A 17,553-nucleotide genomic window follows, 5' to 3' on the forward strand; every position below is an offset into this window, starting at 1 on the left:
TTTAAGTCTTGATTTTTATTTTTATTTTGCTGTGATCCAAGAGTGTGTTTGGTATCATTCTGGTTCTTATACATTTGCTGAGAGTTGTTATATGGTCAGTTGAGTAGTCAGTTTTAAAGTATGTGCCATATAGTGATGAGAAGAATGTATATTCTGTTGTTTTGGGGTGGAGACTTCTGTAAATATCTGTCAGATCCATTTGGTCCAGTGTTGAGTTCAGGTCCTGAATATCTTTGTTAATTTTCTGCCTTGATGATTTAATACTGTCAGTGTAGTATTAAAGTCTCCACTATTATTGTATGGAAATTGAAGTCTCTTTGTAGGTCTCTAAGAACTTGCTTTATGAGTCTGGGCACTCCTATTTTGGGTGCATAAATATTTAGGATATTGCCTTGTTGAATTGAATTCTTTACCATTATGTAATGCCCTTCTTGGTCTTTTTCGATCCGGATATGAAATTCTTGGTTAAAGATTCTTTTTTTCTTTAAGAATGTGAATACAAGCTCCAATCTCTTCTGGCTTGTATGGTTTCTGCTGAAAGGTTCACTGTTGGCCTGATGGAGTTCCCTTTGCAGGTGACCTGCCCTTTCTCCCTAGCTGCCTTTAACATTCTTTCATTTAAACCTTGGAAAATCTGATGATTATGTTTCTTGGAGATTATCTTGTGTAGAATCTTCCAGGTGTTCTCAGTATTTCCTGCATTTGACTATTGGTCTCTCTAGCAAGGTTGGGGAGATTTTCATGGACAATACCCTGAAATATGTTTCCAAGTTGTTTGCTTTCTCCTCATCCCTTTTAGGGATGCCAGTGATTCATAGATTTGGCCTCTTGACATAATCCCACATTTATCAGAGGTTTTGTTCACTCTTTTTAATTCTTTGTTCTTTACTTTTGTCTGACTGTCTTATTTAAGTCTTCAGGTTCTGACGTCATTTTCTCAGCTTGGTCTATTCTACTGTTAATACTTGCTGCTGCATTGTGAAATTATTGTAGTGTTTCAGCTCTATCAGATCATTTAGGTTCTTCTTTATACTGGCTATTTCACCTGTCAACTCCTGTATCGTTTTATTGTGATTCTTAGTTTCCTGGATTGGGTTTTCCCATTCTCCTGAATCTTGATGATCTTTGTTCTTGTTCATATTCTAAATTCTATTTCTGTGATTTCAGTCAACTCAACCTGGTTAACAACCCTTGTTGGAGAACTAGTTTGACCGGAGGACATAAAACACCCTGACCCCTTAAGTTGCTGGAGTTCTTGCATTGGTTCTTTCTCATCTCTGTGTGTGGTTGTTCCTTTAACTGCTAGGCTGCCTCTGATTGAGGTGGTCAGGTGGGGGCAGGGAGGTTGCACTGAAGTCGCAGGTCAGGCAGTCCTGCTCCGTGAGAAGTGAGGACTGGGACCTGCGTTGAGAACAGTCTGACCACTTTTCCATTAGATGAGTGCTCTGTGCCAAGGGACCAGAGCAGTCACTGTTCCCCTGGATTCTCCACAACCTGGAGATAGCAAGGGCTAGTGCTGTGAGACAGCAAAGATGGTAACCTGCCTCTCGTGCCAGCAGCTTTGTCCCAGGGAGTTACAAAGCTGCTACTGGCTCGATAGTCCCAGCAGGGGGTGGACCCAGTGAGGAGATACTGGATCAGGGGCCCACATAACCAACAGTCTGGCCATTTTTCCACAGGGCTGCTACAATATGTTTGGGGATCTGCTCTGGTCTCTAATCATCTCCAATTTCCCATTACCTGAAGGTATTAACAGTGAAGGCTACAAAACAGTAAAGATGGTGGCCTGCCCCTCCCTCTGGCAGCTCCATCCTAGGGAGGTATGGACCCGCTGCCAGCCCCAACACACTGGCAGGGGTGGTTGGGGATGTTGGTCAGGAGCTTCCACCCAGTGATGAGGAATAGGATTGGGGACCTGCATAAAAAAGCAGTCTGGCCACTTTTTCATAGAGCTGGGTTGGGCGTCCACTTCAGCCTCTTGTTGCCTCGCACTCTACAAAGCTCAAAGGTAACAATGGCTAATACTGTGAAAGAACAAAGATGGCAGTCCTCCCCTCTCTCTGGAAGTTCTGTCTCAGGGAGCTTTGGAACAGTTGCTGGCTGGAAAACACTGGCAGGGGTGGTTATAGACCTCGATTAGGAGATTCTGCTCAGTGGTGGAAAAAGTCTGGTTGCTTCTTTGTGGAACTGCTGCAGTATTCCACGGGACAGCTCCAGTCCCTAGTCACCTTGGATTCCCCAGAGCCAGAAGGCTTCAACAGCTAAGTCTGCCAAACAGCAAAGATGGCAGCCTACCCCTCCCTCTGGGAGCTCCGTCTCAGAGGGGTGTAACACTGCTACCTGTGGCAGGCTGGGGTTCCAAGCCAGTGGGTCTTATCCTGCAAGGTGCTGTGAAAGAGGGGCCTGCAGCCAATCACTGCTCAGCCCCATGGACTCAGCTCCTTTCCTAGGGGTATGTACAAGGGTCTAATCTCCCACTTTGCTGGAGTTGCAGCCAGTTTTTCCAGGAAGCCTAGGTATCAAAAGCTCCTGGGGCTCCACATGTGCCCAAGTGGCTGCTCTGCCGAGACTCCACATAGCTCTGCCTGTCAGAATGAAGGTCCTATTGGAGTGGGTTCACAAGGGGATCTCCTAACCTGAGGGTTGCAAAGATCCGTGAGAGAAGAGTGGGTCCCTGGGGTCATGCACTCACTCACTGCTTCCCTGAGAGTGGGAGGCTCCCCTGGCTCTGTGTCACTCGAGGGTGGGTAGTCAGTTAGTCATCCTGTCTTGATTTTCTCCATTCTCCATTGGTCGACTTGTTTTCTTGATGAATCCCAATGTGTATACCTGAGTGTTTCAGTTATAGGTGCTGTGTTTATTTCCCCTTCCATTTCTCTCCATGAGTGTGGGGCACACTAGCTGCTTCTAATTGGCTGTCTTGGCCAGCCCCTCCATAGGTAGTTTTTCAACCCACATCTTTCTCCACCCCTCTAGTAGTCCGCAGTGTCTCTTCTTCCCATGTTTGTGTTCATGTATGCTCAGTGCTTAGCTCCCACTTATAAGTAAGAATGTGCATAAGTCTGATTTAAACACATACACACACATAACTCATGTATGAGTATTATTACAAAAAGCTTAATAAAATACTGGGAATTAGAATTTAACATATTTAAAACAATTAATCATGACAAAGTATGTTCTGTTTTTGTTTTCTGGAAATGAAAAGAGGATTTACCTTTAGAAAATCCATTAATGGAACTCAACATAATAAGATAGCTAAGGAATAAAATTATATAAACTGAAAAAAATCAACACACTACTGAACAACAACAAAAAAAACTAGAAAGTGAGTAGTACATTCTTAGCTTGAAAAAAATATTTACACCTCAGTGCTAAACCAGTATTTTACTCACTTGTTTAAAATAATCCAACTGGCTATTTATACTGTCAATACAATGGGAAAGAAACACGCATTTACAATAGCTAAAAGAGAGCAGGAGCTAACCAATATGCAAAACTTATATAAAGAAAAGTTTAAAACACCTGACTAAAAGCATGAACCATAAAACAATCACAGCATAGATTTTGTCAAAATTAAGAACTTCTGCTTTTTTGAAAGACACGAGTAAGAGAATGAAAATATAGGCTACAGACTAAGAGAAAATATTTGCAGGTCACCTAGTGGACAGCAGTACTCCTGCCGAAGTGATTATAGATTCAATGGAATCCCTATCAAAATCACAGCTGGCGGCCAGGCTCAGTGGCTCATGCCTGTAATCCCAGCACTTTGGGAAGCTGAAGTAGGTGGATCACCTGAGGTCAGGAGTTCAAGACCAGCCTGGCCACCATGGTGAAACCCTGTCTCTACTAAAAATACAAAAAAAAAAAAAAAAAAAAAAAAAAAAAATAGCTGGGCATGGTGGCAGGCACCTATAATCCCAGCTACTCAGGAGGCTGAGGCAGGAGAATGGCTTGAACCCAAGGGGCAGAAATTGCAGTGAGCCAAGATTGTGCCGCTGCACTCCAGGCTGGGGAACAAGAGCAAAAGTCTATCTCAAAAAAACAAAACAAAACAAAACAAAACAAAAAAAACACATCATAGCTACCTTTTTTTGCATAAATTGACAAGTTGATCCTTAAATTTATATAGAAATACAAAAGACTAAGAATAGCCAAAGCAATCGTGGAAAGAGACAACAAAAGTAAAGAACTCACATTTTCTAATTTTAAAACTTACTACAAAGCTACAATACTAAAGACATTGTGGTTTTGGCATAGGAGTAGACATATAGAATGGTGGGTTAGAATTGAGAGTTCAGAAATGAACCCATAAATTTATGGATAATTGATTGTAGACAAGGGTGCCAAGACAAGTCGATGGCATTTTCAACAACTTGTACAGGAACAACTGGATATCCACATGGGAAAGAATAAAGTTGCAGCCCACCTCCATACCATGTACAAAATTAGCTACAAGTGGATTATAACCTAAATGTGGGAGCAAAAGTATAAAACTCTTAGAGAAAAACATAGGAGTAAATCTTCATGACCTTGAATTAGATAATGGCTTCATAGATACAGCACCTAAAGCACAAACAACTAAAGAAAAAAATAGATAAATTGAACTTCATCAAAATTAAAAGCATTGTGTTTCCAAGAACACAATCATGAAAATGCAAAGACAACCCATACAGAGGGAGAAAATAGGCAAATGCATGGAGGTAAGAAATTAGGTTAGTAGTTTCCAGAGACTGAGCTAAAGAGGGAATGGGAGTTGGCTGTTAATAGGTATGATGTTTCTTTTTGGAGCATTTTAAAGCCACATAGAGTGATGTTTACACAACTCTGCATATACTAAAAACAGCTAAATTGTATACTTAAAGGAGTCAATTTTATGGTATATGAGTTGTATCTCAAAGCTTTTAAAGATATTTAAATTAAAAAGTCCGGGATAGATGTGCATGTACTGAGATGGAAAAAACACCTAAGACATATTATATAATGTGACAAACTATAATTTTTTTTTTTTTTTTTTTTTTGAGACGGAGTCTCGCTCTGTCGCCCAGGCTGGAGTGCACTGGCACGATCTCAGCTCACTGCAAGCTCCGCCTCCCGGGTTCACGCCATTCTCCTGCCTCAGCCTCCCGAGTAGCTGGGACCACAGGCACCCGCCACCACGCCCGGCTAGTTTTTGTATTTTTTAGTAGAGACGGGGTTTCACCGTGTTAGCCAGGATGGTCTCAATCTCCTGACCTCGTGATCCCCCCGCCGTGGCCTCCCACAGTGCTGAGATTACAGGTGTGTGCCACCACGCCCGGCCTATAATTTCATTTCTGTAAGAAAACTATTTTTATAGTTACATATTTGAATACATAGACAGAGACCAATAAACTGATAACATTCATTTCATTTAGAGAAGAGATTGGAATTTAAGAATCAGGTAAAACTAATTTTACTTTTTAAATCTGTTTACTTCTATAATTTAAAACCTTTTAAAATGAGAATATTTCATGTAATTTGCTTATGTAAAATACATAAATATCCTCAAAGTGAGTAAATAAAGGCACCAACCACAAAGCCTGACATGTAATAGGCACTCCACAATAAAAAGTCCCTTTGCCTTATGTAATGTGAAGTCCAAACACAACACTAGGTGGGGGGTGTTTCATGGTTTTATTCACATTATGCAGACAGCATGCATAGCCAACTTCTCAAGTCAGGTGTCAATAAGAAACTTTTTAGGGAGTTATTTACGATCAAGCAGCTTCGTACAATTTACCATAGTCTGTTTTCACATTGATAATGTATTTCTTTATAAATTATCCAGTCTCAGGTAATAACAAACTACCTGAGACTGGATAATTTGTAAAGAAAATGTTTTATTTGGCTCATGTGTCATTATAGAGCTTGCATTCTAGGGAGGTATACAGAAATAAAACAAAATATATAATATGAATGACAGTGGGTGTTAAGCAGAAAATAAGCAAAAGAGTAGTGTTAAAAGCTAACTTCTTTTTAAATGATGGGAAATAACCTGGAAGTGGTAAAGGAAAATGACAGTAATAAAGAAGACTAGAAGAATAGTTTAATGACAGGAATTTGAATACTGATTTTTAGAGAGGAAGCATGAAGAATGACTGAGACAGGCAATTAGGTGCAAGAAGGATATCTACTCCACCTCAAGTAAAGTTGATATGAGGTTGTGGAAGAGAAAAGAGCCTCCACTGAAGGCAGCTGCAAGAGAAGCAGTGTCACTGGGGGGATATGGGGCAGTGCCAGGTTTGGACGAAATTATGGAGGGAAATGGGTGATCCACAGAAAAATCTAAGGAGGATATTAAGTGGATTTTCTGATGTTTTATGTGAGTTCCCAAAGGACGTAGTGAAAGAGTCTGGGTGGGAGATGTTAGAAATAACAGTGTCCAGAGACATTGGGGTTTAGAGTGTCAAGGGAGAGGAATGACCTGGGATTGACATTATGGGATGAAGAGGAATAGAGATGGGGAAGTGGAGCCATTCTTTCCTGGATCACACAGCATAGCGGGACTTCCACTTTTGGAGGCCGAGTTTGGTTGAAGGGCATTCTTTCTTCTGGCAGATGAGACCGCACATGAGGGAAGTGATTCTAACACTAAGCACAGGGTTGGTGTCTTGATCCCTGCTTGCTGCCCAGTTTTTATACTATGTTATGCTATCTCTTTCCAGCCTCTAAGTCGCTGCTACGATATTATGTGTGTGTTTAAGGGAGGGGAGGGTATAGAAAGCAGGGCGCCATTTAGTAATTTGAATGTTTATGTATTAGGTTTTATTTATTTTGCTATTTGAAAGCCTAAATCGTAAGTTTTATTCAAAGAGTATCCAAATAATTGTTGTCATAATTCCCCAAATGAACTTAAACATCAGTTTCTTTTTTCACAGAACTTTTAAAAGAGTGGTGAAAGCTCAAACAGGAAACAGATATTTATGTCTCAGAACTATTTAACGAAAATCTCAAACACTCTCCCTGACAAAATAGAAACAAAACTAACTCAATTATTTCTAATATCTAGGTGGTGCTTTTCAATAGTTCATTCCTGAAACAGGTATCACACGAATTAAAACTTTTTATTGACCTCTACTGATTGATTTTTTTATTGCTAAAACTCAACATTTTGGATTTGCAGGTATGAATATAAGCAAGAGTGAGATAACAAAAGAAACTTCGTTAAAACCGTCTCGGAGGTCCCTGCCTTGCCTCGCCCAGAGTTACGCTTACTCAAAGAGCTTGAGCCAGTCTACCTCCCTCTTCCAGTCAACAGAGAGTGAATCTCAGGCTCCCACATCTATAACCTTGATCTCCACTGACAAAGCAGAGCAAGGTGAGCAACAATTCCTATTTTCTTGTTTAATTTATAAAATCTACGTTTTCCAAATAGTCCTTTCCTTCCTTTTTCCATTGGACCAGTTTTATAGAGCTCTTCAGGAAGGAGGCTGGCATAGAAAGGAGACCAATACACCATGCCATTTGTTGGCCAGATGTGTTTTATCTCTTCCTTGCCTTGAAGGTGGCCAATCCCATGGAGTCTGGACCTAATATTTGTTCGCAGTGGAAGTCCCAGCTACATGAATCACTGGTGCATTTGGCCACTATTTGCATCCCTCTTGTTGATGAGTAACATTCCTGGCGAGAACTTATAACCAGTATTCAAATAGAAAATGTCAGCAATAGTAAACTCGGTTTTCTAAAAATAAAAGCCGAAGACTTTACAACTGACAATAAAGCAGTGAAGATTTGGTTGCATAAAGATTTTGGCAATCCAAGGCTGGTGTGCAAGGGCTGAATTTGAGAGACATACCAGCTAGGTGCCACACAAAGAAACGGTGTGGCTACCCTTAGGCACTCTCCTATACACATTTGCCCACTAAGACACACACTATCTCTTTAGACAACTCCTTTTAATAAGAGTTAAGAATTTGAATACAACCATGTTCCCTGTTGTGCGGTGGTTAGGGTGTGTTTTTCTTTTTCTTTTTTTTTGAGATGGAGTCACGCTTTCTCACCCAGACTGGAGTGCAGTGGTGCAATATCGGCTCACTGCAACGTCTGCCTCCCATGCATGTTCAAGTGATTCTCCTGCCTCGGCCTCCTGAGTACTGGGATTATAGGCACACGCCACCATGCCCGGCTAATTTTTGTATTTTTTAGTAGAGACTGGGTTTCATTATGTTTGTCAGGCTGGTCTCGAACTCCTGACCTTGTGATCCACCCACCTTGGCCTCCCAAAATCCTGGGATTATAGGCATGAGTCACTGCACCTAGCTGTGTTTTTATTTTTCAATCCTTTTGTGGCTTTTTCTTATAAGAATGCATTCCCTTATGACTCCGTATGGTTACTTCTTTTTCTGGATAACTAAAAAATATCAAAAGTACTGTTTCAATACTGTTGTGAAATCACTACATATTGTAGTTAGCTTACAAATATGTCCAGCATGTAAAATGGCAAATTGTTCAAGAAGATGAGGGTATTACAACGTAATATAGATGTTTCTTTCCCTTATCGAAAGTGAAATTTTAGGCCGGGCACAATGGCTCACAACTGTAATTCCAGCACTTTGGGAGGCCAAAGTGGGCAGATCACTTGAGGCCAGGAGTTCGAGACCAGCCTGGCCAAGATGGTGAAACCCTGTCTCTATTAAAAATACAAAAGTTAGCCAGGCATAATGATGCATGCCTATAGTCGCAGCTCCTCAGGAGACTGAGGCATGAGAATCACTTCAACCCGGGAGGTGAAGGTTGCAGTGAGCCGAGATGGTGCCATTGCACTCCAGCCTGAGTGACAGAGCTAGACTCTGTGTCTAAAAAAAAAAAAGGAAAAAAAAGAGAGAAATTTTAAATAACTAATTTTAACTCATTAAGTTAAAAAAATTCACGTTTAGCCATCATTTGTCCATCTATCACCATGGTTATTTTTCTGTTATGCTTTTATTTCCCAAAACTACAAAGTGTCTTACTTTATTTCAGTTAACAATGAGGAGAATAAAAACGACTCTGTGCTGAGATGTTCTTTTGCTGACCTCAGCGATTTTTGTTTGGGTAAGTTGATATTCAGTATTTACTACTCCTATCCCTCTCTCCAAAGGTAAACTGTGTTCTAAAAAAAACTAGCTTTTTTTTTTTTTTTTAAGAAAAAAGTTCATGTTTGGTTTTTAACGTAATGGGTGGGTTTAATATTCTGAGGTTAAGAAATTAAGAAATGTATAGTTTGGAATTCAAATATATAGGACGATTTATGATGAGCAACAATCTCATAATAAAAAATAACAATTTTTGCCATTATTCTGAAAATTTCAATTTTTTATGAGTAAGAACATATAGACTACTATTTCAAGATCTGTAAAATTTTGACATTCAGAATTTAGAATATTAGTAACACTCAGAGATTCTATCTCGACCCATCATTAGAGGATACTATAAATTTTATTTATTTTTCCTATAACAGTGACAAGTTTACTCTATCTCCTTTTTTGCCTTTTGATGTTACATAAGATTTGCTTCAGTTGAGCAAGCTTTACATTCAAATCTGTAGCTTGCCTATATACAATTCTTTTGAATCGGGTTTTCATTTTCATGAATTAAATAGAAAAAAAAAAATAAATAAATAAAGCCAGAATTAAAAAAAAAAAAAAAAAAAAAAAAGTGATACTAATGTGCCAGCACTTACTTTGCAACCTCAGTGCCTTGATACATAACCTGAAGAAACGAAGCCCTGAGTTTTCAGTAGCGGATACATCGGTGGCCAGGCCTCAGTGCCTACATAAGGAGTTCTCAACTCTGGTTACACATTCACATCACCAGAGGGCTTTTTAATACTTCCTGAATCACAGTTCCAGAAAATCAGTTTTAATTGGTCTGGGGAGTGAAATTAGTGTACATACTTTTAACAGCCTGCCCGGTAAATATTTAGTGTAACCAGGATAAAGAATTTCTGGCCTAAAAACTGTAACTTGGCTTTTCTCTACAGGCATTGTTAAGTCACTCTTCATAACTTTTAAAACTATGAATTTTGCTATTTATAATCACATTCTGAATGATTGCAAATTAGTCACGTTTCTTATAATAATTTTTGTTTTATGTGTGGCACAGAAACAGTGCTGGCTTATTAAGTTTTTTAATTAAAGAAAGCCAGTGACCAGCAGGTTCATTTCATATACAGAATCAAAAAGAGTATCTCATCAGAAAAAATTCACTCAGAATACAAAGGCCTTTCCTGTAGTAAGATTATAGAAATGAGGGAATTACACTGAAGGAACATATTTTTCAGTTATGACAGTCTCACAGTCACTGTAAATCTTGTCAATTGTTTATCGAACACATAAGGTCCTCTTGCCTCAATTTTCAAAATATATTCAGAATCTGACTACTGCTCACCACATTCACTGCTGCACCTGGGTCCATCTGCTACCTTCTCTTGGTACACTGGTACAATAACTTCCTAACAGATCTCCCTGCTCAAAATCTTACCTCCTTATAGATGATTTTCCAAGCAGGAGTCACAGAAAGCTTTAATAAAAGGAAGATTAAATCCCATCATTTCTGTGCTCCTGTCTCTCCAGGGTTTCCTATTACATTTAAAATACAAACTCATTCTGGTATTCAGAGACCTTGCAGAATCTGGGTCTGGTCTCTCTAGGCCATTTCCTAATGCTTCCTTTTTCTCACGAGCTGAAGACAGCTCAACCATCTTATGTTCTTTGTTCACAATAAATATGTGCTTATCCTAGGGCTTTACACTGAAATAAGCCAGGTTCACATCAGACTTACTTTCTGTCTCCTAATCTTGGATTTTTCTTCATAAGACTTATTACCTAAAGTTATTTATTTAGGTTATTCACCCCAATTTTGTGTTTCCAGAAGACAGAAACTGTCAATCTTGCTGCCACCTTTAGCACCAGAATCAAGAATAGTACCTGATCCAGAGTAGGTGCTTAAAGAATACTTTTAGGATTAGGACAGACAAATGGATGAAAGAGCATTCTCTCTCTCTCTCTCTCTCACATACACACACACACACACACACACCCCTCTTTGGAGAGTCTGCTGTAGAATCCACCCATTTTTTTGCTCTCTGTGATGTCATTTATCACTGTGAGTTTTCTCACTTGTTATGAGTTAGTGCTTTGTTAATTTTCTCACTGAGGACCTGATCTAAATATTATTCTCTTTTGTATTTAAATTGTGATGATGGACCTTTATGTAGAGTATTTAAAGGCTTAAAACAAAACTCTTCTTAAGTAGTAGAATTACCTTTTTTTTTTTAGACGGTATTTTGCTCTTGTACCCCAGGCTGCAGTAGTACAGTGGCATGATCTTGGCTCACTGCAACCTCTGCCTCGGGTTCAAGTGATTCTCCTGCCTCAGCCTCCCAAGTAGCTGGGATTACAGGTGCCCACCACCACATCCGGCTAATTTTTTGTATTTTTAGTAGAGACGGGGTTTTACCTTGTTGGGCAGGCTGGTCTCGAACTCCTGACCTCAGGCAGCCGCCCAGCTCAGCCTCCCAAAGTGCTGGGATAATGGTTAAATCATTAGTTAAATGATTAGTAAAATCATTGTTTAACAGGAGTGACCCACCGCGCCCAGCCGTAGAATTGCCTTTCTAACATCAGTCTTACTGAAGTCCTCCCTAATGCATAGTCATTTAGATGCTACTTCCTTCCTTTCATAGCACTTTGGATGAGTGTTCACTAGGTAATAACTGTGATTTATGTTTGTCTTGCTCGTATTGCTTGGTACAAGCTATCCACTCAATGACATGGCTGGATGGGTGAGGATTGGAAGAGTACAGGGAAAGATGGTGAGTAGAAAACACTGGCACACTGATACAATGGAAAGCAGTTTATCTGCAGGTTTTGCTTCTCTGTGTTGTTCATTGAGCACAGCTCTGCTAGCACCCTCATTGCTACTGGCTAGTGGTAGTACTTTAGAACAATAGGGCTAGGGAGAAGTAGGCAACAAAGGAACCCCAAATAATTAATAAGCCTGGGTTCTTGTTGTTATTGTGTCCTAACCACAGAGCAAGCCATGTATGGACCATTCATGAATTTATTCTTCAAGAAAGCTTCTGTAGGATAATTTTTTAAATCACGAAATTTGTTGGTGGTCAAAAGCTCCAGTTTCAGGTACCAACACTGTCACTTACTACTTGGGTACACACCATCTTTGCTGAGTTTTCTGATTTGAGAAATGGAGATATCGATATTAATTTCTTCTTATAAACAGAGATTGAGCATAATTGTAGTGAAAGCTGTTGTGAGACTCAAATTAGACAATATTTATCAGAGATGACATATAAAACATAAATGACGAAAATAACCTTAGGTCATTATTATCATGTGCTCCCATATTATCACCTATTCTGATAATCCTGAGGCAAGCCATTATTAGCAAGGTACAGAAAGTTTGTACAGTTGCAAGTAAGTGAAGGCCAACTAATAATCTACTCACACTGAAAATTCTCCAGGAAGGATAGCATCTATTTTCAGATGCTGAAACAATACAATGTAAGAGAGTAACAAAATAAAATGACATTATAGTAAAGAAGAATGACTGAGCTGGAATAATTTAGCTATTAAACTTTTACTCCCAGAGATAGCTGTAAGGTTTATGTTGTGATCATAATAGTCTGCTATGTTATCTTGGTCAGTTCCTTTACGTTTTGAACTGATGCTGATATGCAAACAAAATTTAAAAGACAATGTATTCCCACTTGAATCAGTGTAAGTTTTCAACATAAAGCATACAATTGATTATTAGAAAACAGATTTATAGATTAAATTTTAAATTTTCTACTGGCATACTCAAGGTAATTATGTTGTTTCCTGTCTACTTAGGCTTTAAAATGAAAAATATGACTTTTTTGGTAGCCCTAAATTACTTATTTTTAAAATAGTTGTCTCAATACTAAAATTGTGTATTGAAAGCAAACAAAAGGATGAAAAAAATATATTAGTGTGTTTGAGTAACTGTGCATAGATTCTTGCATTTAATCCTTGGAACTATTTTATGGGAATATTTTATTATCCTAAAGTCTAAGGTTAAAAAACTGTAACAGACCCACTGCCACCCAGCTAACAAATGATAAAACCAAGATTTTAACTTCAATTTGTTGAAACCAATATTGATTCCCTTGCCACTATATCAGCCTTTGTTCTTCAACACATGAAGCAATTTTATTGAGCTTTGAGACTACATTTTTTATGCATGTATGGCTTCCTATTATTCTGCTACTAGAGAACAGCAAGAGTTCTATTTGTCATAATCAGACTTACTGTAACTGTTACCACCTGTTCCAGAAAGCTGTTATCTTTGTTTTTTGGTGTGTGTGAAAATCTGTTTTACTTATTCTTTGATCTTTTTAGATTTTAAGACAGTATCAATTATATGAAGTATCATCAAATTAATAAGAGCTTTTAGGAAAAATAGGTTACTGCCATGATTTCAGAAATGTTACAATGTGGGAGAAAGTCATCTTAAAAAGAGGAAATATGATATAATATTTGGTATTATAATTTAGTGCTATTGCTTAAACATTTTTTTAATTTGAAATTTGATTGATGTTCTGGGCATATGTGCAATAAATGTCTCATCACCACATGGGGAGGATTTCATAAAAATAAGGATCTATGCCCTTGAGAAAAACCAAAACACATTAGTAAGTTTCATTTGTGTTTCAGAAGATCTCACTGATGGAAGAATAATTAGCTTCATTAACCAAAATGCAATATGGCTCTCTCCATTGCTGCTCTGAGATGTTGACTGACACAAATACTAACTCTAAAAAGTTTTTTAAATTCTGCCGTTATGATACAAATAACTCCTAGCAAGAAAAAAAAAAATCTACAAGGCAGAGAGGACTACCACTACCTAGTTAAAATAGGTAACACATTTTACATTTCCTTCGTACTACAGTTTTTCACTGTCCTTACATTTATATTGTTTTACAAAGTTACGTTCAGAAGGAAAATTATATTTCAAGTGAAATGTGTGAGAATAGCCTAAAACAGCTTTTTAACTTAAGATTATAGTTTAAGCATTTCTGTAGATTGTCAGTCTGCAAAGCAATTTAATGGATGCAAAATATTCCCACATACAAGCATACCATTCATTTATTAGTTAACAATTGCTACGAGATTACAATGCAATTAACAATGAACTAAATATCAGGATATAATGATGAACAAAACAGTCACTGCACTAATAGCACTTATAGTTAGGAGGAGGTAGATATAACATTTATATGTATAAATGTATACATTCAATACCAGATGCTGATGTATATGTACATATATAGCATATATGTTTTATATGAATGTTTTGTCATTTGATGTCAGGTGCTGATAAAAATAATAAAAAAAATAAAGCATTGTGTGCAGAGAGACAACAATGTAGACTGTATTTTAGAAATAATGATCAAACAGTGATTCTCTGATGGGGTGACTAGTGAACAGAACTGTGGCTAAAACAGAGATTGAGCATTATCTGCAGAGAGACAAGCAAGTGCAAAAACCCTTCAGTGAGAACATATTTTACATCAAATAACCTGGTGCAGCTGGATCGGAGGGTATGAGGGTAGAGCTGTATGAGCTGGATACAGAATGATAGTGAGGGGTGAAACTGGCTGGGCTTCTGGGTCAGGTGGGGACTTGGAGAACTTTTCTGTCTAGCTAAAGGATTGTAAACACACCAGTCAGCGCTCTATGTCTAGCTAAAGGTTTGTAAACACACCAATTAGCACTCTGTAAAAATGGACCAATCAGCACTCTGTAAAATGGACCAATCAGCAGGATATGGGCAGGGCCAAATAAGGTAAGAAAAGCTGGCCACTTTTGCCACCACTGGCAACACGCTGGGGTACCCTTCCACACTGTGAAAGCTTTGTTCTTTGGCTCTTCACAATAAATTCTGCTGCCGCTCCTCGCTCTTTGGGTCCGCACTACCTTTATGAGCTGTAACACTCACTGGGAAGGTCTGCGGCTTCGCTCCTGAGGTCAGCGAGAACACGAACCCACCAGGAGGAACAAGCAACTCCAGACGCGCCTCCTGTAAGAGACGTAACGCTCACTGAGAAGGTCTGCGGCTTCACTCCTGAAGTCAAGCGAGACCACAAACCTACTGGAAGGAAGAAACTCTGGAGACATGAACACCTGAAGGAACTAACTCTGAAACAAACACCATCTTTAAGAACTGTAACATTCACCGCGAGTGTCCGTGGCTTCATTCTTGAAGTCAGCGAGACCAAGAACTCACCAGAAGGAACCAATTCCAGACACAATAGTAAGGAGCTAGATGATGCATATGCCCAGTGGGCTGTTGTATGGACTATGGTTTTACCTGGGGCTGCAGAATTATTAGAAGGTTTGAACAGAGATTTAATGTGAAATATCTTGGGTTTTTAAAAGGGTCACCCTGGCTACCATGTGGTAGGAGCAAAAGAGGAAACAGGGAGATTGTTTTGGAGAATCAAATGAGCTTCTGTTTGAGAGATGTGTTGGCTTTAACTATAATCAGATGTTGATAAATGATCAACTTTGAGCTGTAATTTAAAGATAGTTTAGACAGGATTTGGGCATTTAATTCCAGTTAGTCATTCAATAAACATTTATTGAATGGCAACTATGTGCCAGACCCTGTTCTAGATGTTAAGGTGAAAGCAGTGAATAAACAAGACAACAAAAGTGGAAAACTGTACACACACACACGTGTTTATATGTAAAGGCCAGGCTCACAAAAAATACCTTAGTGAGGGGAACAAATAATGAACAAAGACAAGTGAAAACACATTGCATGTTAGTGGTATGTGCTAAAGAGTGATATGTGCTAAAGAGGTAATGCTTCATGCTAAGTCACCAGAATTTGGTGAAAGATCTGATGTAGGGTACAAGAGAAAATGAGGAGCCAAGATTACTCCTAGGGTTTTAGCCTGTGTAACTAGAATTAAACTTGTTTCTTAAGATGGCAATAGTTTCTACATTTTATTATTCATAGGCTTAGAGGAGCATTCCTGCTAACACAGATTTCTTTTAGATTATAATTTTAGAATGCATTTCCAGTTGTGCTCTGTTTTGCTCTTAAAACATATTGATGGATGCACCTCCACGACCCAGACATTTCCCACCAGTCTTCACTTTCAACACAAGAGATCAAATTTCAACATGAGACCTGGACCAAACCAACCATATCCAAGCCATAGCAATATGTTTGTATATCATTCATCGGGACAATGATTTAAAGTTATCTGTGTACTCTAATATTATTTTTCTTAGTTCATTTACTTGAATTTTTGTGCTTCAGTTATATATTTCTTTTTTTATTTTTATTTTGTTAATATGCATTTATTGAAAAATTTTCTTTCTTTCCAGCTTTTAGGTTTAAGAGGTATATATGCACGTTTGTTAAATGGGTAAATTGCATGTCATGGAGGTTTGGTGTACAGATAGTTTTCTCACCCAGATACTATGCTGACTTCGCTAATATACCAAGAGAGAAAGAGAGAGAAGGGGAAGGAAGGCAGGCAGAAAAAAAGAAAAGAAAACACAAATGTGAAGGAATTTAGAAGAGAAAATGATTAGCTCCAGTCAGCCCAGTAGGGCAGGGGAAAAAAAAAATCTGAAAAAACTTAATGAATATGGTGGTATTTGGCAAATGTTCAAAATTGAGTTAGCTTTCCTCCAGCAAGATGATGCTATGTATTTCTTTTCCAGAAATAGATGAGTTATAGGAATTAAAGAAAAAAAGTGGCTGGGCACGGTGGATCACTCCTGTAATCCCAGCACTTTGGGAGGACAAGGCAGGTGGATCACGAGGTCAGGAGATCGAGCCCATCCTGGCTAACACAGTGAAACCCCGTCTCTACTAAAAATATAAAAAATTAGCTGAGCATGGTGGCAGGCGCCCATAGTCCCAGCTACTTGGGAGGATGAGGCAGGAGAATGGCGTGAACCCGGGAGGCAGAGCTTGCAGTGAGCCGAGATCACGCCACTGCACTCCAGCCTGGGCAACAGAGTGAGACTGCATCTCAAAAAAAAAAAAAAAAAATTCTCTGTCTAGAAAACTAAATTGTGAGTGGAATAGGAGCAGGAAATGAGTAATGAACTTCTAGAGGTTTAATTTCTTGTGTTCCACGGAAAATAAAATAATATAAATTGTGATTTTATCTTTTATAAGCATTAAATTCATAATTCAATAATTTTAGAGTTTAGAGGAACCTTAGAGACTTAGGAAAAGGAAATTGCATGCTGAGGAAGTGGCAGATTTAGAATGAGAAATGACGTCTTGTGATCCACAAGCCAGTGCCTGCTCCCCAGCAGCACATGCCATTTGCGGATTGCTGTTTAACCAAACCAGGATTTCTTCCTTCTCTAATAACCAATGGGGAAAAAGATGGAGAGACAGAAAGAGAGAGACAGGGACAGAGAGAGAACGAGAGAGCAAGCGAGCCTGCGAGCCAGAGCGCGCGTGGGGAAAAGGAAGGAAAGGGAAGAGAAAGGATTGGAAAGGAAATAAAAACACTAAACACTCTATGCCTTACAAACT

The 17,553-nt window shown here is 38.8% G+C and overlaps 1 protein-coding gene across 1 annotated transcript in view; it reads left to right on the top strand.

Annotated features, from left to right (window-relative positions):
* Positions 1-17,553, top strand: part of ANO3 (anoctamin 3) — a 323,668-nt gene that overhangs the window by 99,633 nt on the left and 206,482 nt on the right. The window contains 2 exon segments of the mRNA XM_031653387.1: positions 7,145-7,339; positions 8,983-9,054. Of these exon segments, the coding sequence (XP_031509247.1) occupies positions 7,145-7,339; positions 8,983-9,054 (267 nt within the window).

The sequence above is a fragment of the Papio anubis genome, chromosome 12 (genome assembly GCF_008728515.1).
Source record: "Papio anubis isolate 15944 chromosome 12, Panubis1.0, whole genome shotgun sequence".
Classification (NCBI taxonomy): domain Eukaryota; kingdom Metazoa; phylum Chordata; class Mammalia; order Primates; family Cercopithecidae; genus Papio; species Papio anubis.